Genomic DNA, 12042 nt, shown 5'->3' with positions numbered 1-12042 from the left:
AACTGTCTGATTTCTTCTTTAATTTCCTCTGTGATCCATTGATTGTTCAGGAGAGTGTTGTTCAATTTCCATGTATCTGTGAAGTTTCTGTGGTTTTTTATGCTATTGATCTCCAGCTTTATTGCACTGTGATCTGATAATATACAGGGAATAACTTCAATTCTTTTGCATTTATTCAAACCTGTTCTGTGAGCTAGTACATGATCTATCTTGAGGAATGACCCATGTGCAGCTGAAAAGAATGTATATTCTGATTTTGTGGGGTGGGACACTTTATAGACGTCAAATAAGTCCATGCATTCAAAAGCTTGGTTCATTTCTAGTATTTCATTGTTGATTTTTTTGCCTAGATGATCTATTTGTGATAGTGGGGTATTTACATCCCCTGCTACAATTGTATTAGTGCTTATTTGGTTTTTCATTTTACTTAGTGCTTGTTTTGTATAGTTGGGGGCATTTGTATTTGGTGTATATATGTTTATGACTGTCATCTCTTCCTCTTGAATTGTTCCCTTTACAAGAATGTAGTGGCCTTCTTTGTCTCTCTTGATCAGTTTTGGTTTGAAATTTACTTTGTCTGGAAATAAGATTGCTACCCCTGCGTTTTTCTTCACTACTGTCACGTGGAGAATTGTTTTCCACCCTTTCGCTTTCAGTCTGTGGGCTTCTTTTTGCATTAGGTGTGTTTCTTGTATATGACATATTATTGTAATTTGCTTCTTAATCCAGTCTGCCAGTCTATTTCTCTTGATTGGTGAATTGAGGCCATTGACATTGATGGTTATAACTGATATTTACTGACTTCTTATTGTCACATTATTGTATTTTTGTTGACTCTTTAATTTTTTGCCCTCTCCTTTTAGTTTCTTGCCTTGACTATTTTGTTTGCTCTGCTGGGTCTCATGGTGTTGTGATCTCCATTGTCTTTTTCTAGAATATTGTTTAGAATTTGTTGTAGTGCTGCCTTGGTTTTCATGAAGTTTCTCAGGTGTTCTTTGTCATGGAAGTATCTTATTTCCCCATCTATTTTGAAAGAGAGTTTTGCAGGATACATAGTTGAGGTTGGAGGTTGTTTTCTTTTAGGACTTGAAATACCTCACTCCAGGCTCTCCTTGAACTGAGGATTTGTGTTGAAAAGTCTGCTGTGATTCTGATGGGCTTTCCTTTGCATGTGATTTGTTTCTTTTCTCTTACTGCATGTAGTATTTTGTTCTTCTGGTTGATTTCTGGGATCTTGATTATTATATGTCTAGGTGTAGATTTTTTTTTTAATCACAGCTAATTGGAGTCCTATATGCCTCACTTATCTGTATGTCAAATTCTTCCCCTCTGTTTGGTGAGTTTTCTGTCATTAATTCTGTGAACAGCTTTTTAAAGTCATTTGCATTTTCTCCTGTTACTTCATGCATTCCTATCAGTCTTATGTTCTTCTTCTTTGCATCATCTAGAAGTTGTTGGATTGAATTCTATGATCCCATACTGTTTTTAAGAGACCTCTCTTTTCACAGTCACTGGCTACTATCCTATCCTCTATATCTGAGATTCTATCTTCGCAATCTTTTATTCTGTTGCATACACTTTCAATAGAGTTTTTAATCTCCTGGATATCTGTTTGAATCTGTTTTATGGATTCCATTTCTTTCGTATGGTGGGCATGCATTGTTTCATTTCTTTCTTATCGCTGGGCCTTCATGGCTTCTATTATGGTCCTGAGCTCATCTATTTTTTTTTGTCAGTTTCTGTTCTAGAGTCTCAAATCATGACTTTCATTTTGCTCACCATCTCTATAGTTATCTGGGAAATTATTTCTGTTTTGAATTTTTCTAGAGCCTGATTGATTAGTTTTGTTACTTTCTGTGCTGTGAGTTCTGAGTGTCCTGCTGGTTCACTATCAGACTTTTCATCCTCTTTTGCCATAGTATTTGCCATTGGTGAACTGGAAGACTGTCTTTGTGTCTTGGTTAAGTGTTTTCTCATTTTTATTGTTGCTGTTGGGTTGTCCTTGATTCAATCTCTGGGTTATTAAATCTTCCTGATATCATTGCACTTTGGGTAGATGTTAGGGATGGCAGGGACAAGGAATATTTCTGTGAATGTGTAATGACTGATTACAGTCTGAAGGTTAATAGGGGGCTGCTTTTCTACCTGAAGGTGAGCACCATGTGGACACAAGCACAGTTGCAGAAGGAGCTTACTGGTATGGATAAAACCCTGATGAGGGTAGGGAAGGAACAGGGTCAAGGATGAGGAAGAGGAGCTAGAATAGGTAGACACTGAGCAACTTCAAAAACAAAAGACTGGCAACATTAAAGCAGACCAAATAATTTATGGTTTCCTCTGTGATATGGGTAGCTTTCTCTTTTTTTAATATTTTCCTTGTTTTCTACATTGATCTTCTATTACATTATCAGAAAAAATAATAAAACTTCAAATATTTAAGACAGGGCATGAAACATGGAAGTTTGGACGAGTGTCCTCTTTCATTGAGGAGCCCCCAAAATATTGAGTTTTGGTCATAATATCAGGTATACACTTAATATAGTCTTACACAGGATACACTCTTCACTCTGTCTCCTTGCTTTGGTGTGTGGTTTTGTGGGAAAAGTGGGCTTCAAAGAGAACTCTAGGGGGTTGGCAATTTAGTTCAGTGGTTCCACTGCCTCTCTCACAAGCACAAGGACCAAGTTTCAACCCTGGTACCAAAGAAAAAGATAACTCTAGGTAATGGGAAGAATCTTCCCTTTTAAAATAGAAGCAACCAATGTTTTTGAAATTTCTATGCCTTTCAAATATAATTTCTCTCAATACATGAAACAGTAGAGAGAAATTAGGAAAACAATTCCTTTCACAATAGCATCCAACAAATAAAGTATCTGGGAATCAATCTAATGAAAGAAGCAAAAGACCTCTACACTGAAAACTACAGCACTCTGAAAACAGAGATTGAAGAGGATATAAAAAAGATATCCCCTGCTCCTGGGTAGGAAGAATCAACATAGTGAAAATGGCCATACTACCTAAATTGCTATACAGATTCAATGCAATGCCAATTGAAATTCCAAAACTATATTTCATAGAACTACAAAAAGAATCCAAAAATTCATTTGGAACCATAAGAGACCTACAATAGCAAAAGCCAACCTAGGCAACAGACACATGGCAGTGGGTATACAATCCCCAATTTGAAACTATACTAAAAAGCCACTGTGATAAAAACACCATGGTACTGGCAAAGAAACAGACCTGAGGATCAGTGGAACAGACTGGAATACACAAAAACAATTACAGATGTACTCAGCTACTTCATCTTTGACAAAGGAGCCGACCATCCTCCGTGAAGGCAAGATAGTCTCTTTAATAACTGGTGATGGAAAAACTGGATTTCAACCTGCCAAAGGATTAAAACGAGGCCCTTATCTTTCACCATGCACTAAACTAAAATCCAAGTGGACTAAAGATCTAAATATTAAAAAAGAAACACTAAACTTGCTGGAAGATAAGTTAGGTAAAATTCTGGAAGACACTGGCATAGGAAAAGACTTTATGAACAAATCCTTAATAGCATGGGAACTAGCAGAAAGAATCAACAACTAGGATTTCATCTTATTAGAAAGCTGCAAAAGAAACCATCAACAGAACTAAGAGACAACCTACAATGTGGGAAAAAACTTTTACCATCTGCTTCTCAGACAAAAGGCTCTTATCTAGAATATATAAAGAACTCAAAAATACCAGCCCCCCCAAAATATAAAGACCCGATTCAAAAATGGGCATCTGAAATGAAGAGACGTTTCTCAGACAAAGAAGTAAAAACAGCAAGTAAATATATGAAAAAATGTTTCATATCACTAGTCACTCGAGAGATGCAGAAGAAAACAACACTGAGATTCCACCTCACTCCAGAAAAAATGGCTGCTATCAAGAAATCAACCAATAACAAATGTTGACAGTGTGTGGGGAGAAAGGAACCCTTCTCCATTGTTGGTGAAGGGCAGACTGGTGCAACTACTATGGAAACCAATATGGAGATATCTCAAAGAGCTGGGACTTTGGGCCGGGGCTTTAGCTCAGTGGTGCTGCTGCCTGACTCTCAAGTGCAAAGACCAGAGTTCGATCCTAGGTACCAAAAAAAAAAAAAAGAGCTGGGACTAGAGGTTCCATTTGACCCAGCCATCCCTATGCTGGGTATCTTTCCAAAAGAATTAAAAGAATCATATCACAGTGATATATGTGCACTTATGTTTATAGTGGCATACTTTGTAACAGCTCAAACTTGGAAATAGCCCATTTGCCCATCCGTTGGAAACTGGATAAAGAAGATGTGGTTTTTCTATAAAATGGAACACTACTCAGCCACAAAGACTGAGAAATTAGATTCATTCATAGGAAAATGGATACATATGGAGGATATGCTCCTAAGTGAAATAAATAAGTCATACATGTGTAAATACCAAATAGTTTCTCTGGTGTGAAAAACTATAATAGTACATAAGATCTTAATGAGATAATTGCCAATGTGAAATAGGAAGAAAAGGGCTAAATGTGTAGGGAAAGTGGGAAGGGTAGGGAAAGGGTAATAAGGGAAAAGAAAAAAATATGAAAAATTTTAAATAAAATGTTAGTAAATGGGGAGGGGAGGAGGCAGTGAAGGGAGGTCAGGGACAAGGGGAAAATGAGAACCAAGACCTGTCATGTAGAGGTACAAGATCCCAATAATGAATGTAAGTGTACTGTATACCTAAAATGTACTGTGTAAAGGAAAATGTAAAGGTACTGTGTACCTAAAATGTACCAATAAACTCAATTTAAAAAATAGGCTTCTCTGAGGTTACATATGGCACAAGTGGTATAGTGCTTAACTAGCATGCACAAAGACCTGGTGCAATCTCCAGTACCCCTTGACACATACAAACCCATTCATCTTACCCATCTTTCTCCCACACTTGAACAACCTCTGGCACTTGTGTCAGGACCTTCTCACACTCTGAGCTTGCCCTGGACACCCAGGCTGCAGTACTGCCTGTAGGTGCACTGACTCCTCAGAGTACCAACTGCCATGACAGAAGAGTGCTCTAAACAGCACTGCTCTTCTCACTGTGCTCCCAGACAATAATGTTGGTCAAAGAAAAATTCTGTGCCCTCCCTGACTCCAAGTCACCAGGTCTCATTTAAACAGAAATTGGTTTGAATGGCAGAAAAACTGTTCTGAATGCTTACTATACTATTGTATATATGTCATTATTTATTTGTGCAGACCCATAGAACTTTTAAGTCCAATAATGAATCCCAATGTGAAATATGGACTCTGAGTGATTATGATGTGTGTATATAGGTTCATCAGTGGTAACAAGTGTACCACTCTGGTAGAGGAGGTTGATAATGGGGAAAGTATGTGAAAGTGGAGAGTAAGTGGGAAGTCTCTGTACTGCCTGCTCGGTATTTCAATGAGACTAAAACTGCTATTAGAAAATCTTTTTTTTTTTTTTTTTTTTTTTTTTTTTACGGGGATTGAACTCGAGTCCTTGTGCTTGCGAGGCAGGTAGCAGAAACACTGATCTAAATCTCCAGCCCAGAAGTCATTTTTTTGAGTGGAGGATTTAGCTGAATGGCTCCTCTGCCTAGCTTGGAAGCGCAAGGTCCCAAGTTTTATCCCTGATACTTAGGGGGGAAAAAAAAGAAGAAAGTCATTTTTTAAAAGATTAGAGAAATTTTGGTTATATAATATCCTCACCTCAAGAACCTAATTGCATGATGTATGTTACTCTGGCTTCAATTGCAATCACCCTTCGGTTGCATCCTTCCTGACCTTGACTAAACACTTAGCAGCATGAGACACAATGAAGGAAAGATCCAGACCTGAGATCATGAACAATAAGACCTCCACTGAGTCTGCATGTGTTGTGTGTAGAAGACATTTTGGGGAGAATGCCCTTTGATCTTTAATTTCAGAACAAATTTTTCAAGGGAGACATTCTTCTCATTTAAAGATGAGAAAAATGAGTCTTATGGAGGCTGAGTAACTTGCCTAAGATTTATGTGACTAATGAGTATTAGAGAGATAAAGTGATACACCTAAGCATGTAACATTTTGTTCCTAGATTAGCAATTCTAAACCTCTCATCTTCCAACAGCAGCAATAATTTTGTTCTATTTTTAAGTAAAACTGCGTATAATGCAATTTTAACAAAGTGCTAATTTTAACAGAATTTTATTATGAAACTATGATAATTTTAGGTGTTTAAGAATTGGTCTAAAAATTATGTGAGAAATATTTTATAAAATAATTTAATGTTATTATCAGAGTCAAGAGGACTATAAATGAGTTAACTAGTTATATTTAGTAACATCAAGAAAAACACATGTAATATTCAAATAATTAAATGATAATTACACATTTTATACATGTATTAAAATATCACACTGCACTCCATAAAAGCATACTCTTTTTTTGCATGTCTGTGGTGCTAATGATTAAACCCAATTCCCAGGACCTCACAAAGCAAAGTTTTTTTCTCTAACACTGAGCTATGCCCCTCAGCTTGTAGAATTGTTAAATCAAATAAAAATGTTTTTTATATTTTAAAAATGACAATGAGGGGCCAGGGATTTAGCTCAGTGGTGCCACCCCTGCCTTGCAAGTGCAAGGTCTGGAGTTTAATCCCCCTGTACCAAAAAATAAAATAAAAAATAAAAGACAATTAGGTAAAAGTAGAAAGAAAAACTCTACAACTTTTGGCAATAAATGAAAGTATCTGAAAAAAACACCAAATGTCACCATTTCTAACAGGACTACATCCTTGCTAGTTACCAGTCACTGTCTTAAATATTTTATGCACATGATTCATTGAACACTTACAATATCCCTGAGAGGCACTTACTATCATCACCGATCCCATATAAAGTGAGGAATCTGAGGCAGAGAGAAGTTAAGTAAGTTTCTCAGAGACATGTGTGTAGTAAAAGACAGATACTGGTGGCTGGATACTGAACTCTCTCTTAATCATTCCACTTGGGTACCTGTCTAGCAGCTCCTCCTCCTTAGCATCTCATAAAAGAGAGAAAAGTCCAAAGAACATTAGGCAAAAAAGTTCCCTATAGAGATATTTCTGACACTGTATTATTACTTTCATTCCTTTCTATTGATGTGCTACCTTCTATTAAAATTAAATACAGAGCCAAGGATGGTGGCATATGCCTCTAATCCGAGCACTCTGTAGGCTGAGGGAGGAAAATTGCCATGAGCTTGAGGCCAGCCTAGGATACAGAGTGAGTTCAGGGCCAGCCTGAACTACAAGGGGAGACCCTGCCTCAACTCCCCGCCAAAAAAATTAAATACAAATATAATATGAACTACAAGAAGCCACTCAGTGACAACATAAAATTTAACAAGACCCCTTCTCTCCAAGGTTTGGGAAATGTCCCAGCCCTAGTCCTTCCCATGAGTGAAGAAGTGCAAGGGACTTATCTCTGTAGTAATATCTGTAGGAAAAAGACTACATAGCCATTCTCAGGTAAATCAAGGGTAAAAAGTAAAATTAAGCTTTTTTCATTATTTTAAATCGAGAATAAGAAAGAATATAAAATGGGGAAATGTGATTTTTAAAAAAAAAGGTTTCAAGTATAGATAGAGGCTTGTTTTGTACCCCATGAAAATATTTCATGTGAGCAAGTATATACTGTGTCTACCTTGCAGTTGAAAGAAGCACTGATAAAGACTGTTTGGAGTTACAAAGCTCTAGATTTGTAAACTCAGCACTTCCTTTTTTCATTTGGCATAATCTTCCCTCCACCAGGCCCAGCCTATACAGAGCGATATGAAGAAAACCATGTTAAGCTGATGGAGACTATGATTTTTAAAATGCACTTACAATGCAAATTAAAACAGCTTTAAGGTTCCATCTTAACTTAGAAATAATGGCTATTATCAAGAAATCAAATAAAAACAAAAGCTGGAGAAGCTGAGGAGGAAAAGGAACTCTTAAACATTGTTACCAGAAATGTAAACTAGTACAACCATTAGGAAAATCAGTATGGAGAATCTGTAAAAAGCTAAAGATAGCAATTCAACCCATATTTATAGCAGCACAACTCACAATAGCTAAATCTTGGAAGTGGCCTATATATCTATCAACAGATGAATGCACAAAGAAAGTGTGCTATTTATATACAATAGAGTACTACTCTGCCCTAAAGAAAGATAAGTTTGAGTCAACTGTAGGAAAATGAATGCACTTTGAGACCATAATGTTAAATGAAATACATCAGACACACAAACTTAAATATTGCCTGGTTTCTCTTATATGAGAAACCCAATGTATAAACAAATAAAAAGCCAAATTATAAGAAAAATAATAGAAAAGAGAGAGGTAGATCTTTTGCAAAAGAAATGGGGACCAAGAGATGGATGGAAGAGAGAGAAAGAGGAGGGGAAGGGGACAACAAAACAGTTAAGAGCTGAGATAGATAGATAGATAGATAGATAGATAGATAGATAGATAGATAGATAGATACCATCTCTCCACAGTGAATGTGTTGCAAACATGTACTGTACTAATAAAAAGTTTTGGGGCTTTGTTTTTGTTTTTGTATTTTTTGTTTGTTTTGTTTTTGGTACTGGGGATCAAATTCTGGCCCTTGTACTTGCAAGGAAGGAGGTGGAACCACTGAGCCAAATCCCCAGTCCTAAAAAGGTTTTAATACAAGTGCACTTCCGGTCAGCAAAACAAATCACATGGAAACTGTTTAACTTTAGTTTTGTATTCATGTGATAATGGGAAGGCAAGGCAGGTATATTCAATAGCCAGAAGACATGATATCACTTTACTTTTTTCACCAAGGACAACACAAAAATAAAATTAGGACACTTTATTCACCTTAAGTAGAAATCTGAGCAATAATGAGCCGTGACAAAAATTGTTCAATGAGAAGGACTAAGCTTTATCCTTGTCACACCTCATTCTTTTTGCCAATTTTCATTTTTCTGTAGACTAAAGGTTCCACTCAGGGACCATGTATGCCCCCTGTAAATCTGTTGTGTGTTGTACAAGATCTGGCACATAGCAGGAGTCTAGTAAATATGTTAAATGAATTAATGCTCCATCACAGTGGTTTTGAATAAATCATGAGATAGATGAAGACATATTAGAAAGCACACTCAAATTAGACAAAGGGGAAAGCTCTTCTCTATGCATGCAATATTAATGGGTATAGATTATTAGTAAGTTGAGAGAAGCAAGGGTGGAAGCAGTTGGGAGACAAAAACATATTAAAGGAAGAGTTGCCTTTTGTATTGACTAAGACCTAAGCAAAATACAAAAAGTTTAGACCAGGGCCAGGGATTTAGCTCAATGTTGCCACTGCCTGCCTCGCAAGTGCAAGGTCGGGAGTTTGATCCCAGATACCAAAAAAAAAGTATAGACCAAATTATTCTCAGATCTCTAAAGTAAGAAGAATTTGAGCACATTTTAGAGCTAGAAGTATGCAAATTCAGATTTACTTTATAAATATTACTTTTTACATAATGTATAGCATTATATAAAAAGGGAGAGAAGAATAAGGATCCCTGTTTTCCAGGAATTTGCCCATACTGTCTCTATGTCTTCTGATCTGGGTGCTGTGTTTCTGTCTCTTCTTTATTCAGACAGATTATAATTTTTATTCCATATTTTGTCTTCCTAAATAAACATATACATATTCTGGTAACTATAAAATTCCATATTGACTCAGAGAATCTAAACAGGTTAATTTGGGAAAATGCCCAAAGTAAGAAAAAGTTGTCATATGGACCTTATTCAGAAATGTTATATATAGGGCCTGGGATTTAGCTCAGTGGTTCTGATGCCTGCCTCAAAAGCACAAGGATCTGAGTTCAATCCCCAGTACAAAAAAAAAGCAAATGTTATATATTACAAAGTCTGCTGTTCCCCATGAGCATAAGGAAAACTCTATTGCAAGCTAAAAGAGAATTCTCTAAATAGTCTGTATCATCTAATTTTTAAAAGTATGATAGAAGCTAAACTTTATTCTAGAAATTATAGTTTGCAAACCATGTGTCTTCCTTTGCTTTCATATATCCTGTGGTTCCAAAGGCTTACTGTGATCAATAGTAAAACAGTTTTTCCTTTGTTTATGACTGATTCTCACACCTAGAAACTGAAAGGTGACCATCATTCTGGTTTGTACATTATGGATACTGCACCAGGAGTGAAACATTTAATTATATTAAGATTCTATGGGAGTGTCATAAGCATGTATTTTCTACAACAAAGTCATGGAAAGTGAGAGCTACAATTTTTTTTACAGATCATCCAGTCAAAGCCTCCTTTTTCATTTAAGGAAATAGAAGAAGAAAGAAGTGTAAACAGTTGCCTTTTGTCCTATAGTGTGCATCTTGTAAGAAGCCTATTTTGAAATATCTGTGTCTCGCAGAGGTCTCATTACTCAAGCTTTCTGACTAGTGGTGCAAAAGAGGTTCCTTTGCACACTTTACTACACCTCTCAGGCATTATTCATTTGAAAATGTTGGAGCTAAAAGTCAACTCAATTTACTGCTAGACTTAATTAGCTCTGGAGCTGGCAGAAGCAAGAGATTTGGGAAGCAGTCTCTGGTAGCTAGAATTCTAAGCAACTTATGAAAACCAAAAGCTATATCATTGTTATATAACTGTGAAGCAAAGAACACTGATGTCTATACCTTTGTTTTCCAGCACCTCAGCTAAGCAGAGTGAGCTGCCCCCTGTACCTGGCACTGAGTCCACACCAGATCAGGTGATCCTCTTGGGAACTGTCCTGCCAAAATTTTATTCCCAACATCTGGTACTCAGCCTAGTCTTGGCCAAACAATGCTAAAATATAGAAATTTGGCTCCTTCTCTCATCAGAAAATGAAATCAGAAGAAGAAAAAGCATATCAATTTATCAAAGGTTGTGATTTGCTTTCCAGAAGCCCTAATTCCTTATTCCTAATTCCTAATTCCACCAAACAGTAGAGCTATTTTTTGTATTTTAAAAAGACAATGGAAATCACACACTGACTCACAGAGTTAACACAGAGGATATAACACCAAGTCTCTTTCCTTTGGTTTGAATTCTATCACTTAGTGGGATTATCCTGGGCTTATGAAAAGAGAGTAAAAATATGTTAGATTACTAAAAATGAAGAAACTGTTATCTAATAGATTAAAATCAAATACCTTAAAGAACAAGACAAAATGATAAAATGGATTTTTTGTGGGTATAAAAAGAGATTTGTTTTCAAACCAAAAGATTCTTTAAAAATTCTCTAAGAAAAACCCCCTCCTCTACTCTAGCTCTCCCCTAGTTCTATAATAACTCAAAGAGCAGGGCAGGGAGGCTTTCCTGTGCTTAGCATCTTGTGGTCGGTGGTGTTCCCGAAGTTCTCTCTCATTCTCCTCTCGCCAGCTGTGGCCCCAGAAGCTGCTCATCCATTTGGCAAAAGACACATCCTCATCCTCATCATCATCCTCATCATCATCATCATCATCATCTTTGTGCTCCATGTAAAGGCGATTCAAAATACTGACAGCCTGTCCTGAAAGAAATACCAGCCAACGAAGCTGACTTGTTGAAACCCAGGGCTTCCCCAAAAGACAAAATGAAACTGGCTATTTTAAATGGTCTCTGTTAATGGCAACCTTAAAAGAGAAAGATTTACTGAACAACAGCTTCATCAGGCAGCCTTGGGCAATGTCTATTTATACACTCTGCAGCCCACAGCCCCCCTTGTCTTTTTTAATTGAGAGGCTTTTTAATCCTCTCATTGCTGGGGCTTCTGCCTCACAGTTTAAAGGCAGGAAGCACAGTCAACTGCCCACATATCCCAGTGCTTTGCTGCCAGTGGCATGAGATGGCATCTGCAGCTGTCAAAAGCGATGGGACATAACCTTCATAAATATGCCTGTCAGCTCCAGGCTGAAGTGAGATGGGGCCACATGCAAGGGAAAGACTTCAACTTGCAAGGTGGCCAGCTGTTGACATGTTATATCCAAACACTCTCCTAAAATTGATATTGACAGAAAATCCA

At 37.0% G+C, this 12042-nt stretch overlaps 1 protein-coding gene across 1 annotated transcript in view; it reads right to left on the bottom strand.

Annotated features, from left to right (window-relative positions):
• The window catches only part of Lnp1 (leukemia NUP98 fusion partner 1), a 26402-nt gene extending 14884 nt beyond the window's left edge, over positions 1-11518 (bottom strand). Inside the window, 1 exon segment of the mRNA XM_010639628.2 lies at positions 11333-11518. Coding sequence (XP_010637930.1) covers positions 11333-11518 — 186 coding nt within the window.
• Positions 11519-12042: the final 524 nt, after the last annotated feature.

This window comes from Fukomys damarensis, unplaced genomic scaffold (assembly GCF_012274545.1).
Source record: "Fukomys damarensis isolate Sample0158 unplaced genomic scaffold, DMR_v1.0_HiC HiC_scaffold_24, whole genome shotgun sequence".
In the NCBI taxonomy this organism is placed as follows: domain Eukaryota; kingdom Metazoa; phylum Chordata; class Mammalia; order Rodentia; family Bathyergidae; genus Fukomys; species Fukomys damarensis.
Note: the sequence above shows the minus strand (reverse complement) of the source record. Positions and strands in the feature narration are given on the sequence as shown.